The sequence below is a fragment of the Suricata suricatta genome, chromosome 3 (assembly GCF_006229205.1).
Source record: "Suricata suricatta isolate VVHF042 chromosome 3, meerkat_22Aug2017_6uvM2_HiC, whole genome shotgun sequence".
NCBI lineage: Eukaryota > Metazoa > Chordata > Mammalia > Carnivora > Herpestidae > Suricata > Suricata suricatta.
Window position 1 is genome coordinate 30,647,082 of NC_043702.1, and position 13,513 is coordinate 30,660,594.

Consider the following 13,513-nt stretch of genomic DNA (forward strand, 5'->3'; position numbering starts at 1 on the left):
ATAAACACTCAAGTTGGCACAACTACAATCCACACTACTTAGCTTTGCACAGGCTCAAAGTACTTGGCAGTTCCTCTGTGATCATCCTTGCTGCTGCTCTCTCATAATGAGCTTTTACCCCTCTGCAGAGTACCTCCTCCCACACTACACATATCTGCCTCCACCATCATCCTTCCAAAATGGAACCATTGCCTTGCCTTTAATGCCCATTCCCGGCAGGGAAAGTCTTTTTCTGTTTCTGGGCCCAGATGCTCCCCCACATCAACTTCTGGTAGAAATTAGGCGACCGCCCCTGTCACGACCTTGGCTGGATAGTCCCCTTCTTCTGACCTGGGTGTGTCTCATTCCTCTGTGTGGCCTGTGGCTTTGGGCCCTGCTCTATAATTTTGATACTAGAATTCCAGTCCACTTTGTTTGCTCTCTGGAGAGGATCCTCAGGCCCCTGTCTTCTGCTTTTCTTCTCTATTTTCCTTTTTCCTCAAAGGGACTTGTTGCTATTTTCCAGCATCCCTCACCTCAACTCAGAGACTCTCCCTTCTCTTTACTCTCACCCCCAATCTCTGCTTCTGTTCCAGACTGATTATTATTCTTTCACAAACCAGCCCCATTCCAAGGGTCATGGGGATACATGAAAGGTAGGTCCTACTGACTTCCACTGGTCATTGCCTTCTATTACCAGCCTGTTTTGAATGTGGAATGATCCCATTTTCAGGGGCACACTACAGTTACATAAAGATCAACCCTCCTTACTGGTTGTAAAGATGGTTTCCATTTTCCTTCATCTCTGAGTGAGAAGCTGTAACACCTGTGATCATCCAGCAATGTTGTCATGCTTAAGCACCAGTGAATGGGAAATCAGCTAATGCTACAACTGTGGATTCAAACCAGCAGTCCACCGTTAAATGTCTTCGATTTCCTGTTTTCCTTTCACTCTGGTTACAATTCACCTGCTAGAGCTAATCTTATGAGCACCTCAAAAAATCTTTTCAAACATTTGTCCAGAATATTTACTTATTCTGACACCCATTTGTAAACCCCATGATACATAGTTTACTTCCCTAGCACTCCAATCCCCATTTGCTCTCCATGTTGCTATCTTCCTTTCACAGGTAACCCCCAGAATTAAGATAGGATTATTTGGAAAAAAGAGAAAGTCAGCTTTGGAATTCACCATCATTTCTAATCCCGACTCTGCTACTAACTAGCTATGTGCCTTTGGTAATAACATCACAAAGTAGTAAAACCTTTGTGAACCTCAGTTTTCTCATCTGTAAAATGAGAATGCTGGCAGTCCCTTCTCTATAGAGATGTCATGACAATCACTTAGGCCAGTGTATATCCACGCAGTGTTTATGGCTTTGCAAGTTAGTTTCATTTCCCTCTTCATTTAGAATAAGGACCTCATGAGGTATAGCCACCATGGCAGCTTTCTCTACAGTAAAGCAATGCTAGAGAATTCTGCTCTTCCTTCACAAATCCAAGTTTCCTGTCTTCAATGTCCAGTCTTGGTTAGAGGTCACTTTGATGTGCCAGAGGCAAAAAGATGTTCATAGGAAACTAGAGATCTTCTCTGAGTTGCAAGTTAACTACAAGGAAGGAAAGCAAAATTCATTTTCAACAAGTTGGAAAAAAAATAAGCTAAAGTGGGGATGACTGCAGCACACACTAAAATATCATCAAGGTGAAGCAATAGGAAGGAAACATCCTCAGAAAAGTGCTATTCATGAGAAATCATTTGTGTTGATTTCTAAAATGTGAAATCGCCTCCTGAAATATGTTTCCTACAATTCCTCCCAGAGAGAGCCTCGTCTTTTTGTTCGACTAGATAAGAGTCTTTTGTAGGATTAATATCATGTTTTTAAAACACTGTTGGTTGCTATGGCAACCTGATTGTGTGTGATAAAAAAGAGCATGTATCATTTCACTGGGTTGTTATATGACTTGCTGCAGAATTTGGAAGCTTTCTCAGCATACTGCTGGCTTGGCTGGCGAACTCTTGGCTGCGGTGTGTTTTGTGTTTTCCTCTGCTGCATTCTTCTGTAGGTTTGCTGAGGACAGGCTGCATCACCTGAGACTCTCTTGCTACTGCCCTGGAAAGTTAAGGGAGAACTAGAAAAGATACAGCCAAGATGGGAAACAGCAGTGATGATCACCCAGAGGCTTACCAGGGCAGCTGGGGTGGAGGTGGGAGGAAAAGCAGGTTTTCTGGGGGCAGGCTGGAATGGTGACAGTGACACTCTGAAACAGCCTGAAAAACACAGACCCTGTGAACACAGAAAGGTTCATAGTGTCCCCACTGCACAGCCTTGATGTGAAAATCTAGACACCAGATCCTCAGCCTGGTTCAAACCCTTCCTTCCCCTGGGACCCTGGACAAGTCTCCTGATGTCTCTGAGCCTCATTTTCTTCTGAAATGTAAAGATAATTCCCCAAGTATCTTCTCCAGTCTTAATCATCTATGATGGTAGGATCCTGAGTTAGACCAGGACTTCTGAAAGTATGATCCAAAGACTTCCTGGTGAATTAAAATCCCTAGGTGTTGTCTCCAACCTTATAAATGAGAAGCTCTGGGTCTGAGGCACCTCAGTCTGCATATTTTCCAAATGCTCCAAATAGTTACCTAATGCAATAAGTGCAAGAATGCCTACAATAGAGTCTACCCAAGAAAGCAAAGATTTCCAAGAAGCATCTGAATGTCAAGCTTCTGACCAGTTAGACCAGAGTGAGTTGAATTCTTCTAAGAAAAATGTTTAGAAGACTAATAGCCGCCCCTCTTTATTGCCCCCAGCAGCACTGAGTATCAGTCCTACACATGCCCAGGAATGAGAACAGGAAAGCAAGAGTCTTAGATTTGAAACAGCAGTTATTCTCAGGTTGTTCCTGCCCAGAAACTTCTGCAGAAGGTCTCCAGCACGTTTTATTCACACCACATTAGAGGTATTAACTTTCCTGCTGTTAGGGTTGTCAGATCAAACATAAGGCATCCTGTTTTTGGGGGTTTGTGGTTTTTTGTTTGGTGGGGGGTTGGCTGAATCTGGCAAACCTACCTACAAACTCCCATCCCAGCCTGCAGCCAAAGTCACATCAAGGAAAAAGGAAAAAAACCTTTCCTCTCTCTCCATCAATAGAATGTGTCGCCTTTCTGCTCTGAACAGAGAAAGTTGACTTAAGATAGGAAAAAATAAATAAATAAATAAAACAAGGCCCCCTGGGCGGCTGAGTCACATATCTAACAAGGTGCAAAAGAGAAGTGAGGCAATGGGAAAAACTTTCCAGAGAAAGCCATTTTCTCTTTTGCTTTGAGACTTCTCAAAGCAATAACTTAAATTTATAACTTCTTAAGCTTCTTAACTGGCTTTGCTCCAATTAGCAGTACAATGACATCAACATTTTACAAGTTCTGTCCCAAGTAAATTGTGTATCAACTGTGAGGGTGGAAGAAGGCTCAGACACAGTATAAAAATACAGTCTGTTTTAGCAATGACCTATGGTTTAAAAAAGAAAAGCAGTAAAAATGAGGCTCATCTTCTTTCCCCTCTCAAAAGAAAAAAGAAGAAGAAGAAGAAATGGTTGGAAGCCTGGGTTGAGATGAAAGTGAAATGTGTGAAGCTGGGCAGCCAGCTGGAGCTCACATTCCAGAGTCTTCAAGGTCGAAGCCAAGGGATAGACTGACCCCCAACACGATTATGCTGATCACATGGGAAAGAGGTTAGACTGAGACCAAGAAAACATGGAAGGCAGTTGTCCTCTCATAGTCCCAGATGTCCCAGCTCCCCAACTTTTCAACATGTTGATTTGAGCATCTTCTGTGTGCCTAAAGCTGTGTTGTTTCCTATTTGGGAGACGTTCCCACGGAAGCTAGGGAGAGAAGATTTGACACTCAAAATTATTAGCAATGAAACCAAGTATAGCTGTGAAACAGAAGGGGAGAGATCAATGTGGGCTTGAAGTGTCAACAAATCTTATGCTGGATGAAGAATTTGAGATAAATCTTTTTGGATGTGAAAAATAAGGGCTAAAGATATTTGGGGGTGAGATATAAACAAACAGGACGTAGCAGAAATGAGAGTGCCATGTTGAAAGAAGGTTGGTAAGCAGAGGTATGTGCTGGGAAATGCTGGAGTAGGGACTGATCCAAAGGGCACTGGGAGCTCTATCATGTTCGCTTTCTCATCCTCATTCCTACCTGGGAGCAATGGTTAGAGGGGGAAGTGTTATGGTACCCATCCTTCCTCTCCATAGTGAACCAAGCCCTATTGAGATAAGTGGAGTCTTTGGGGTTCCCCAGGACCCTGATGCCTGAGATGGAAATAGTGATGAAGTTTGACATGCCATGAAAAAGTTGGTGCTCTGGTGTGGGGGCAATGAATCTCTCTGATTATTGCAGGTAAAGTATCTATCCTCAGAAAGAAAATGGGGATTGGAAGAGGCTTTCATTTGATGCCCAGAACACCCCATATTTTCTATCTCCACTTTTAGTGGAATCCCCGCTTCCAGCCTTTCTTGCTCTTTTCCTCTGCCCCAGAGGGAACTTTTTTGAGTTAAGGAAGATTTGTTTTTAAACTTATACTAAATAGAGGGCAATGCTTAACTCAATAGCTAATGGCAGAATTTCAGTATTAAGCTTATGTAAAGTAGTCAGTGGTCTAATGTTGTCTGAAAGATATCTGAAAGGGCCTTCATCTAAGGTCCCCTCTGTCATTTAAATTTGCCCTCAACTATGGAAAAGAATTTTCTCTCTAAAGAACTTAAAGAGTAGAAATAGTATCACTCTATCCACTGGGGCTTCTAAATTGTGTGTTACTTTATGGCTTCCAGTCAAAGTCCAAGAGAGCAAAAAGTAGTCTTTGACCTAAAAGGAGCTCTTTCTAAGTAATTGCTACTACATGTTTTGAAAGGCCTATTCATTTTTATTTTAAATATCCTTATAGAATTCTCACTATGTGCTGTCCCGTTTGTTTGTTAGCACCTGATGAAAAAGAGAGAGAGACAGAGAGAGAGTGCATGCTATGGTTAGCAAGAGAGTGAGGGGGCTGCCTGCACAGTGATTGTCAACATTCGATGAATATAGGAAGCACTGGGAAGCTTGCTGGTAGAGCACACTTCTGGTGTTATCACCCAAAGCTTCTGATTCAGTGCATCTGAGGTTAAACACTTGAATCAACATTTTTACTAAGTGACCCAATTGATTCAGTTACAGGTGGTCCTGGGCCACACTGAGAATCATTTCACAAGACAATAACAGGATATAGAGGTCAAGAATAAGAAACCTTGAAAGGAAACCAAGCAGACTGAGGCCACACATTGGTTAACCAAGAATCACAGAGGGCTCATTGGGTCAGGCCAGGTCTGCCAGCTGATAGCAAAACACAGGACCACAGGTATGTTTTCCCCACATTTGTGAAATTTCCTTGGAAGCCACAAGGAAAAGCTCCATTTACTTTGGAAGCAGATCAAAACGGCTGTGAGGAACACAATAGACAACAGAGGAGTTGCCATGGCAACTACGGGAGCCAAGCTGAGCAAGTTGTGGGCAAAAAAGAGGAGATGGAGAAATTACGCTAAAGAGCATGCAGTGTGACTTATAAAGGCTGCTGCATCTGTGCTAACCCCTTTGTATCTCAAATAGCTGTAAAGAAATCAAAAGGATAGAGAAAGAGTTCTTTCCAAGAATGGCTTGCAGGTAATGGCTGGTGAACAGCTGACTCATGAAGCATTATTTGCCTTTTTATCAATGTGTTCCCAATATTCCTAATAATGGAGACTCCACTGACAGCTGAGTGAATCAATTAAAAATAAACTCAAACACAATATTCAAATATAAGGAAGATAAAGACAACTCTGGAAAATGACCACCACAGATTTTTATTTAATTAAAAATATTATACATGTTGTTGCATTTTCATGGAAAATAGTGAGTTAAAAAAACACCAACAGTGTTAGTTTTTAGAAACTTTCATCACCCCATTCTGCTATCTGCTGCTTTTTTCTGTCCATGGCATTAACCATGTGTTAGGCATCGGGGCCCTCGTGACACTAGAGCTTCCTTGAAGTTCATATCTACGAGGGCCCTGGAGTGAGCCATTTTCTTGAGGTTGGTGTTCTACAAGTTACATCAGATACACCAGTCTGGACTCCCTTGCAAACCTTTGAAAGGAGCTAACATAAAAGCCCAAAGCACATGTCAACACCAATTCAGCTCAACATGCCTATAAGAATCAGTTATGATCTCATCCAGTTTCCAAGCCAGTTACCAAGTGACCTTGTATTCTACCTGGTGTATTAGTGTCCTGAGCCCTTCCATAAAACTTCCCCTGAGCCCATGGTGGGAAGACACGGCCATATAGTGTTTATATTTAAACCATCAGCAAATACACAAAAGCACAAGTGGCCCCCATGCACAATACTATCCAATAAAAAAATACATATTGGTACAATACAACCTTTGAAATCACTGGCTAAAATATAGCCATGTGAGTATTTTTAAAGTCTTCATATAATTCCACATTTAAGAAAAATAACACGGCACAAAACTAACTTGAAGACATCATTTCAGCTATAAACTTCTCATGTGTAAATACAAAGTGTGTACAATATCATCCTCTCCCTAACTCTCTTCCTGTGTATTCTTTGGACAACACCACCCCCTAACCTGTATCCTTCATCCCACAGCATATGACTGTATCCCCATATTGCTCCCAAGTGATGCTTTTACTAAAATTATATCTGATGGGACAGAAACACCCTGACTCTGTTTTCCTGCACCTTTGCTTCAAATTGTAGTACATTTCATCTGGATTCCGCATCCAGCTTTATATTAAAGAGAGGTGAATCCCCCCAAAATACACAAATAAGCGAACATAGCTGGATAGCAAAAAGTTAGAATTGCCTCAGCTCTTAGAAATTGGAAAATGTTCTTCATAATGGTGTCTCAATTGATGGGAATAAAATAAGGCTGAAATTGCTTTTCACATTCTGGCTCTGTTGGGGGCATTTTCACGTAGACCCCTGTAGTAAGAGGGCTTCTTTTCTTTAGCTGCCAAACGCAAAAAAGAAACAGTAATTATTATTGAGAAATACAGAAGCCATTTCTAGCCATAATAGGACTCACCAAATATTGGGTCCCTACCCCGTTGAAAAATGAATGTTCACTGCATATGAAATTATAAGCCCCAGGAAATTTTCTTGATTCAGCTATTATAACTCATTTTAGGTAAATAACTCTGCACTATTGATGTAAAATGGCAATCATTTTCCCTGTCTGCAAGAGAGGAGAAAGAGACTTGGAGAAAGCTTTAAAAAGGACCCCCCAAATGTCTCTGGTAATTGACTACATCTTATCTGTGAGGGGAGGAGCTTGATAAGGTAATAAATTTCAGTTACTCGGTTTAAGGAGCTGTATTTCTCATACCCACTCCTCATATACTTTTTATTACTTTTTGTCCACGTTAGTGCCCATTTTTTTATCACCCCAGTAAATTGAGATTCTGCGTCCATGTGGCAGTTTCTAGCAAATGAGATAAGAAGAATCTACAGCCATCTAACAGGTTGAATAGAGTGAGGGAACAGGAATCCAGTGAGGGGAGAGGGGACGCAGGGAAGAGAGAGAGAGCCAGGGAGAGGAAGAGAAGCAGTGTGGAGAAGTTTGTGCTGACAAAAGCCAGCCATAGACAGAGATGGCTGAAAGAACCATCAGAAAGAAATCCAGACAGGAGGCCTGATTCCATATTTCCTACTCTTTCACCAACAATTGCAATAAATAAAACCTGGTATTCTCATTTACTGGGCTGGAGGGGAGGGCAAGACTCCCCATTTGAGCAGCCTGAGTAACAGGGTGCCCTGGACAGGTGTGTGTGAACAGCTAAGGCTTGGACAAGGAAGACACATGCAGGGTGGCACCAAGAGACGGTTTCCAGATGACGTACAGGGACATTAAAGGGGAAAACAAAATCCATCCAGTGGTCTTCTATAGAAGCATTTTGTCCAACTTAATCTTACATTTCAGGGTTATCAAGTACAATTGTCTTAAAGATAAAGAGCAAAACAGCTGCCCCATGTTGTTCAAATGGTTACTCAAACTGAAACCGTGTTCAGAAGCACACAAACATTCAATGTCGAACACACTCATCTAAAATGTTAGTCATCTTGAAACCTCAAAGGCCAATGCCAAGGGTTCTAGCGTGTTCTTTATCACTGCCCTTCCTTTACCACTGTTCCTCATTTATTGCTTCATCTCCAGAAAACTGAGCTTAACAGCATCATTTGGTCAGTTGCTCTACTGAAGGCATCCCCACCACAAGTGGTGTGTTGTCAGCAATACACTCACCATTTTGCTCAAAGAAACAGCTGTGATAAGGAAGCTATAAAAAAACAATCCCGAACTGACTGCTGCAAGGATCCAGAGAAGGAAGTCAGAATCTGGGCAAGGTTCAGGATCTGCAACAGAAGACAAAGCACAGCTTCCTTGAGATGCTCTTTAAATTTTAGGACCCTCCTCCCCCCGTTAGTGAAAAAAGAGCTTCCAGATCTGGTGTCCACCCATTGGTAAGTCTGACTACTAGGGGCCCACTTTCACAGAAATGTCTTATCAAAAGCCGAAAGCCAATTTCACAATGCTTATCACTCCAGAGTAAGTACCCCAAGCTCCAGTAGAAAAAACACTATCCCCAACCCATTTTATTTTTAGTCAGAATGCTGTTTGGGTCATCACCCATATTAACCAGACTACCATGCAGTATACCACAGAACTCTTATAGAGAATTCCCATAATCTTAAAAATGAACCACCCGATATTGAGAAACAAAACTGTTTTCATGCAAAGAAGACAGCAATGCAAATCGTGTAAGCTTAGAGATATGGTTTTGCTCACCAATGACATAAATCTGAGTTCCATTGCCCATGCCTGCATAGTAGGGTGGTGGGTACATGAGCTCCACCTTGCAGATGTAGAGTCCTGTGTCCATGGCCCTCAACCCTTCGATGGTGAGGTTCACTTTGTTTCCACTGGAGGTGCCAGTGCAGGTGGAATCATCTAGAAAGGCCAACTCATTCTCCACTGTGTATGTCGTAGCGCAGACTTCAGTCATCTCACTGCCAGTCTGCCTCAGCACCGTCACTCGGACTTCAGTGGCATTGCCTGAAGACTCATAATGACACACAAAGCTGGCGACACCTCGGCTGCTGGCCAGCACCACTGCAGGCTGAGCCACGTGCATCTCTAACAAGGGAAAATTAGAGGGAACTCAGTGAACTCATGCTTACCCATGACCAGGCTCAGGCCAAATCTCTGGCTGAAGGAAGTTGCTCTTTGATGAGCACCTTCCAGTTTCACCTTTGAGTCCTTCTCTCCCTTCAGCCAATACTCTTCATCCCTTCCCTTCTGCCCCCTCTCACCCCTTCCATCACTCAGCCATCTTCCAGTTCATCTCCATGAAGGTGTTTCCTTATCAGACAGTTTCTTGAAGGCAGCTGGTTGTAGCAGGGAGAACATTGATGTGACAAACTGAAGACCAGGCCATACCATGAAATATGTGATTTGGGGCAAGTCATGCCTCCCCTGTAGACTTCATTTTCCCTCATATGCAGTAAGGGGGGATTAGATCAAATGAGAATAGAGCATCTTTTACCTTTGCTATTCTAAGGTTATCACAGAAACACAGCAACTATAATGAGCAGTAGAGGAATTTTGGAGGTTGAGGTACAGAATCACACTTTACCCCTCAATGCACACCACACAAACTTCTGCCTACATTTACCTGGCCCTGTACCTCTATCAGCCACAGAGGCTGAGCCCCAGATCACTGTGCTGGCCGCCACCTTCCCTAGTATTATTATCAGAGGGAGGGATGCTGCTAGATGAAGGAAGCCACAGAGCAGAGGGCACCGGGTCGTTTCCTCCCTAGGTTGAGGCAACCCTGCTATTAACTTCTGTGGGCTTCCCCTGCCACCGCCACCACCTCTTCCGCCACTCTCTCTCCTTCACTTGAACACTCTCATGCTCCTTTGTTCTTTCTCCCTCTGGCTTCTACCGGATATGGGAAGCTGGCTCTCCATTCAAAAAGGCTTGCACCATCTAAAAAACAGTAGCTTCATGTCAAACTACCTTCCCATAACTAACTCAGCCCTTCTCCGGTCGATCTTACAAGTGACACGCAAAACTTGGATAAACTGTGTCACTAATTCTGCTCACTTACATACCATTGATTGCAAAAACAAATAAAATAAGTGGCATTTATATCCTCCATGATCCAATCCCAATCTATCACTCCAGCCTGATTTTCCAGGACACCTCTTGCTATGTATAAATGACTATAGAAATCACTCTATCACTAGTCTTTTCTCCCTAGTACCTGAACTGGACAACATCTGTCCTCAAAGGAGAGAACAACATGGTAGCAGCCATTGCCAGAATTAATACAGCAGCCCTGGCTGGCTAGACAACAGTCTTCTTCCCCAGCCCTCATCTCTGTCTATCAGAGCATCCTTGGAGCATCCTCTGAGCATCCTTTGCACTGTTATAACTCCGTTGCTGTATTTAATCAAGTTCTACCCTGTATTAAAGGTTTTTTGCATACTAATCACAGCTGCAACTTCTGCTTTGGGTTTATAATTCCTGGGAGCCGCCATTATAATCTGCCCATATGAGCACTCAATAATCTTTATTGTATTGATGCTAAACCTAAAGACCAAGTTTCCTGCCCTCCCTCTGCCCCAGGCAAATTCCCAATTATTACCACTAAATCTTGTCGCACTTGATTTTTCAATGGGAGAACCTCAGTTACAGGTTGAGATAAATTTTCTACAAATTAAGGTAATAACTTCTAAGAGTATTTCATCTTTATATGTTCAAAACACATAGAATAAGAAAATGTATATAAATATTTCTTATCTGGTAATAATTTAATTATCAAATAACATTTTCAACATTTAAGACATTTTGTACAAACCACATTGTTTCTTAACTGAGATGGTCTAGAGAGAGATAAGGTTGAAGTTCAGTGAGAATGCTCACCATTTTATAGGTAGCAAACCTGGAATCACCTCTAAAGAGCTTTATTTCATCTGAAAACTGGGTAATCTGAATCGGAAATCCATAGGTAGGTCAGGTGGCAATTAAGTATCTTAGGCTAAGCAGACTGATGGTGTTTGTTCTTCTCCCTTTCTTTCTTTCGTGTGTGTGTGTGTGTGTGTGTGTGTTACAATTTCAAACGGCTTTCATTTTTAAAATAATTAACTAACTAGTTTATAGAATTGACTGAAGACCTTACAGCTTTAAATTGAGTAAATAAGGCTTAAATTTTAAACCAGCTGATTCATTTCTAAAAGTGAATTAGAGGATCTTAAAATATTGGGTAGGAAACAAACTTTATATGATTTGCTTAAATCAATGTTTAAAAAAAAAAATCCTGAGCTTACCCTGATTCCAAGCTCAAATATATTAAGGACTATGGATATCTTTCCTCTCTTAAATCGCTTAACTTTACAGTATTTTCTCTCAATCATATAGAAGTATATGAAATTGCTTGTCTCCCAAACCAACTCAGATTTATTTATAAAGCTCCTGGTCAGTGCTATGAGCTATATTTCTGCTAATTTGCTGCTGCGAGCTGTCCCCTTCCTGCCTTGGAATACAGGGCTATCCAAGCCAGGAGTTTGGAGTTTTACCTTTAGTTTCTGGCTTTGTTATAAATCACTGCCCTTGACTGCTGGAAGAAATGAAACCCAGGTGGGAGAAACACCTCCTCCACCTTCATGCTCCAAAAGCTTCACTCACCTTTGGAGAAGATGGGGATAAAAAGAAGAGAAAATAGAGCAGTACAGGTCCAGGTCCTAGAAGCCAAGTCCAGCTGAGCCCCATGCCTCTGGAATCCAAAGCAAGCCATGGCTTTATGGGAGCAGTGTTCAGGTCTTCAGGAAGCAGAGTGAAACCTTTCAGGATCCTGAAGCTTTGAAATGTGTTTGAACCCACACAGAATCAAGGACTTTATATAGTTGGCTTTGATCCCAGGTATGTATTAAACATGTGCACACACAGAAGGCACCTGAATAGAAAGCCTTTTTGTTTTGGTTTTACGAGAAAGGAAGTCGTGGGTTTAGCTGTTACGTCGAAAAGATAACCTCAAACACTCAAAGTAAAACTGAACAAAACAAGCCAATCCATGGATGGAAAATGCACTCAATTTGAAACTGAAGCTTCTTGCTCACTTTGAGGATAAGTGGAGACTTGGAGAATTTCCTGGAGTGCAGGAGTCTCCCTACGTCCCAATCATGTCCAATTATCTAGGCATCTTTTGCCACCCAATTCACTTCACTCATATCTCCAAAACTGTTAAACTCCTGCCTCTGAGCCCTTGACCCAACGACGGCATTAGTCTGTAGACATCATTAATAAAAGCGCTGCATTTACCATCTCTGGCAAGTTTACAAATAAGAATTTCTTTCTCCATGCTCCATTTAGTATTGAGAGAGAAAATACAAAATCATAAGAAATGAATGCTTTTGCCTCTGGTTTGCAAATTAGGAAAAAATTCGGGTACTCTCGTACGCCTTAACAAAGACAAAATAGAGTTGGAGACATTCCAGAAAACATCAGCCAAAATGATCCAAGAGATTCTTCCATAAGAAGATGGACTTCTTTTTTTTAAAGGGAATTTTTCAATTATAAAATCCAAGAACTAAGGTTAAACATGACTGAAGTTTCTAAATGTATGAAAGCTGTAAATTGGACAGGTGTTCATCCTATAAGAGAATACTAAGCATGGGAGTCTACCTCCCTTAAAACTGAGGAGTTTTCATATACTTCAATAAAAAAGAGACATTTATTGAAAACCTATGATATGGTATGTGCACTTAGATTGGTGACCAGACAAAACATAGTCAATGCCTTAAGGGACTTCTGGAATATTGACATGCAGACAGACAGTTACAGCATGAATGTGGTGTTTGCCTACTCCAGCCCTTCATGGTTTCCCATTGTCCATACAGCTCCATACAGCAGAGGAGGCTCTATAGACTATGGACCTAATGCCTCTCTTCTAAGCCTGTTTTCCAGCATTCCCACACATGACCCCTTCCTCCGTTTGTCCTTTCTCCAAAATACCTCTTTTGGGTCTCATCAATTTTACCCATACTGTTCCAATGCCTATTTTCTCCCAGTATTTAATTCTCCATCCCATTCTCCAGGAGTTAACCAACATGACAGCTTCTCCTGAGGCCTTTTTCTGTAGTTCCCTAGCACCTTATATAAGCCTTCAAACTCAGCTGAGATGCCAACAGGAAAGAGCAACTTAATGGGCTTTTACTAAGGGCCAGATCCCAGATGGGGAACTCAAGATACACAAGTGAATGTTCCTGCCCTTGAGAGGAGGCACAGCAGAAGGACGGGGAGGTAGTTTAACCCATGATCAAGACAGAGTAGAGAAATGCTGGAATCTAAGTACGTTGAACAGCCATAGAGGAGCAGAAGCCATTGGTTCAGCCTGTGGAAGTCAGAAAGGGCTTCTCAAAGAAAGTA

General features: G+C 41.9%; 1 protein-coding gene across 2 annotated transcripts; it reads right to left on the minus strand.

The window, feature by feature from the left end:
• Nucleotides 1–5,842: 5,842 nt before the first annotated feature.
• CTLA4 (cytotoxic T-lymphocyte associated protein 4) lies at nt 5,843–11,982 on the minus strand. 2 transcript variants are annotated; one of them, XM_029932945.1, is made up of 4 exons: nt 11,774–11,977; nt 8,870–9,217; nt 8,327–8,436; nt 5,843–7,036 (listed from the first exon to the last, which is right to left on the minus strand). In XM_029932945.1, the coding sequence occupies exons 1-4, from the start codon at nt 11,880–11,882 to the stop codon at nt 6,932–6,934; spliced, it is 672 nt and encodes a 223-aa protein (XP_029788805.1). In that variant the 5' UTR covers nt 11,883–11,977; the 3' UTR covers nt 5,843–6,931. The 2 variants fall into 2 exon arrangements, with proteins under 2 accessions (XP_029788805.1, XP_029788807.1); XM_029932947.1 differs by lacking the exon at nt 8,327–8,436 and having other exon boundaries at nt 11,774–11,982.
• Nucleotides 11,983–13,513: the final 1,531 nt, after the last annotated feature.

What these genes read in the sequence shown, in the direction of transcription:
- CTLA4 (XM_029932945.1), bottom strand. Translation starts at nt 11,882, where the DNA reads ATGGCTTGCTTTGGATTCCAGAGGCATGGGGCTCAGCTGGACTTGGCT. An exon ending in TATCCCCATCTTCTCCAAAG is followed by an intron (nt 9,218 to 11,773) that starts GTGAGTGAAGCT and finishes TTCCCTTGTTAG; the next exon opens with AGATGCACGTGGCTCAGCCT. An exon ending in AACTCAGATTTATGTCATTG is followed by an intron (nt 8,437 to 8,869) that starts GTGAGCAAAACC and finishes CTTCTGTTGCAG; the next exon opens with ATCCTGAACCTTGCCCAGAT.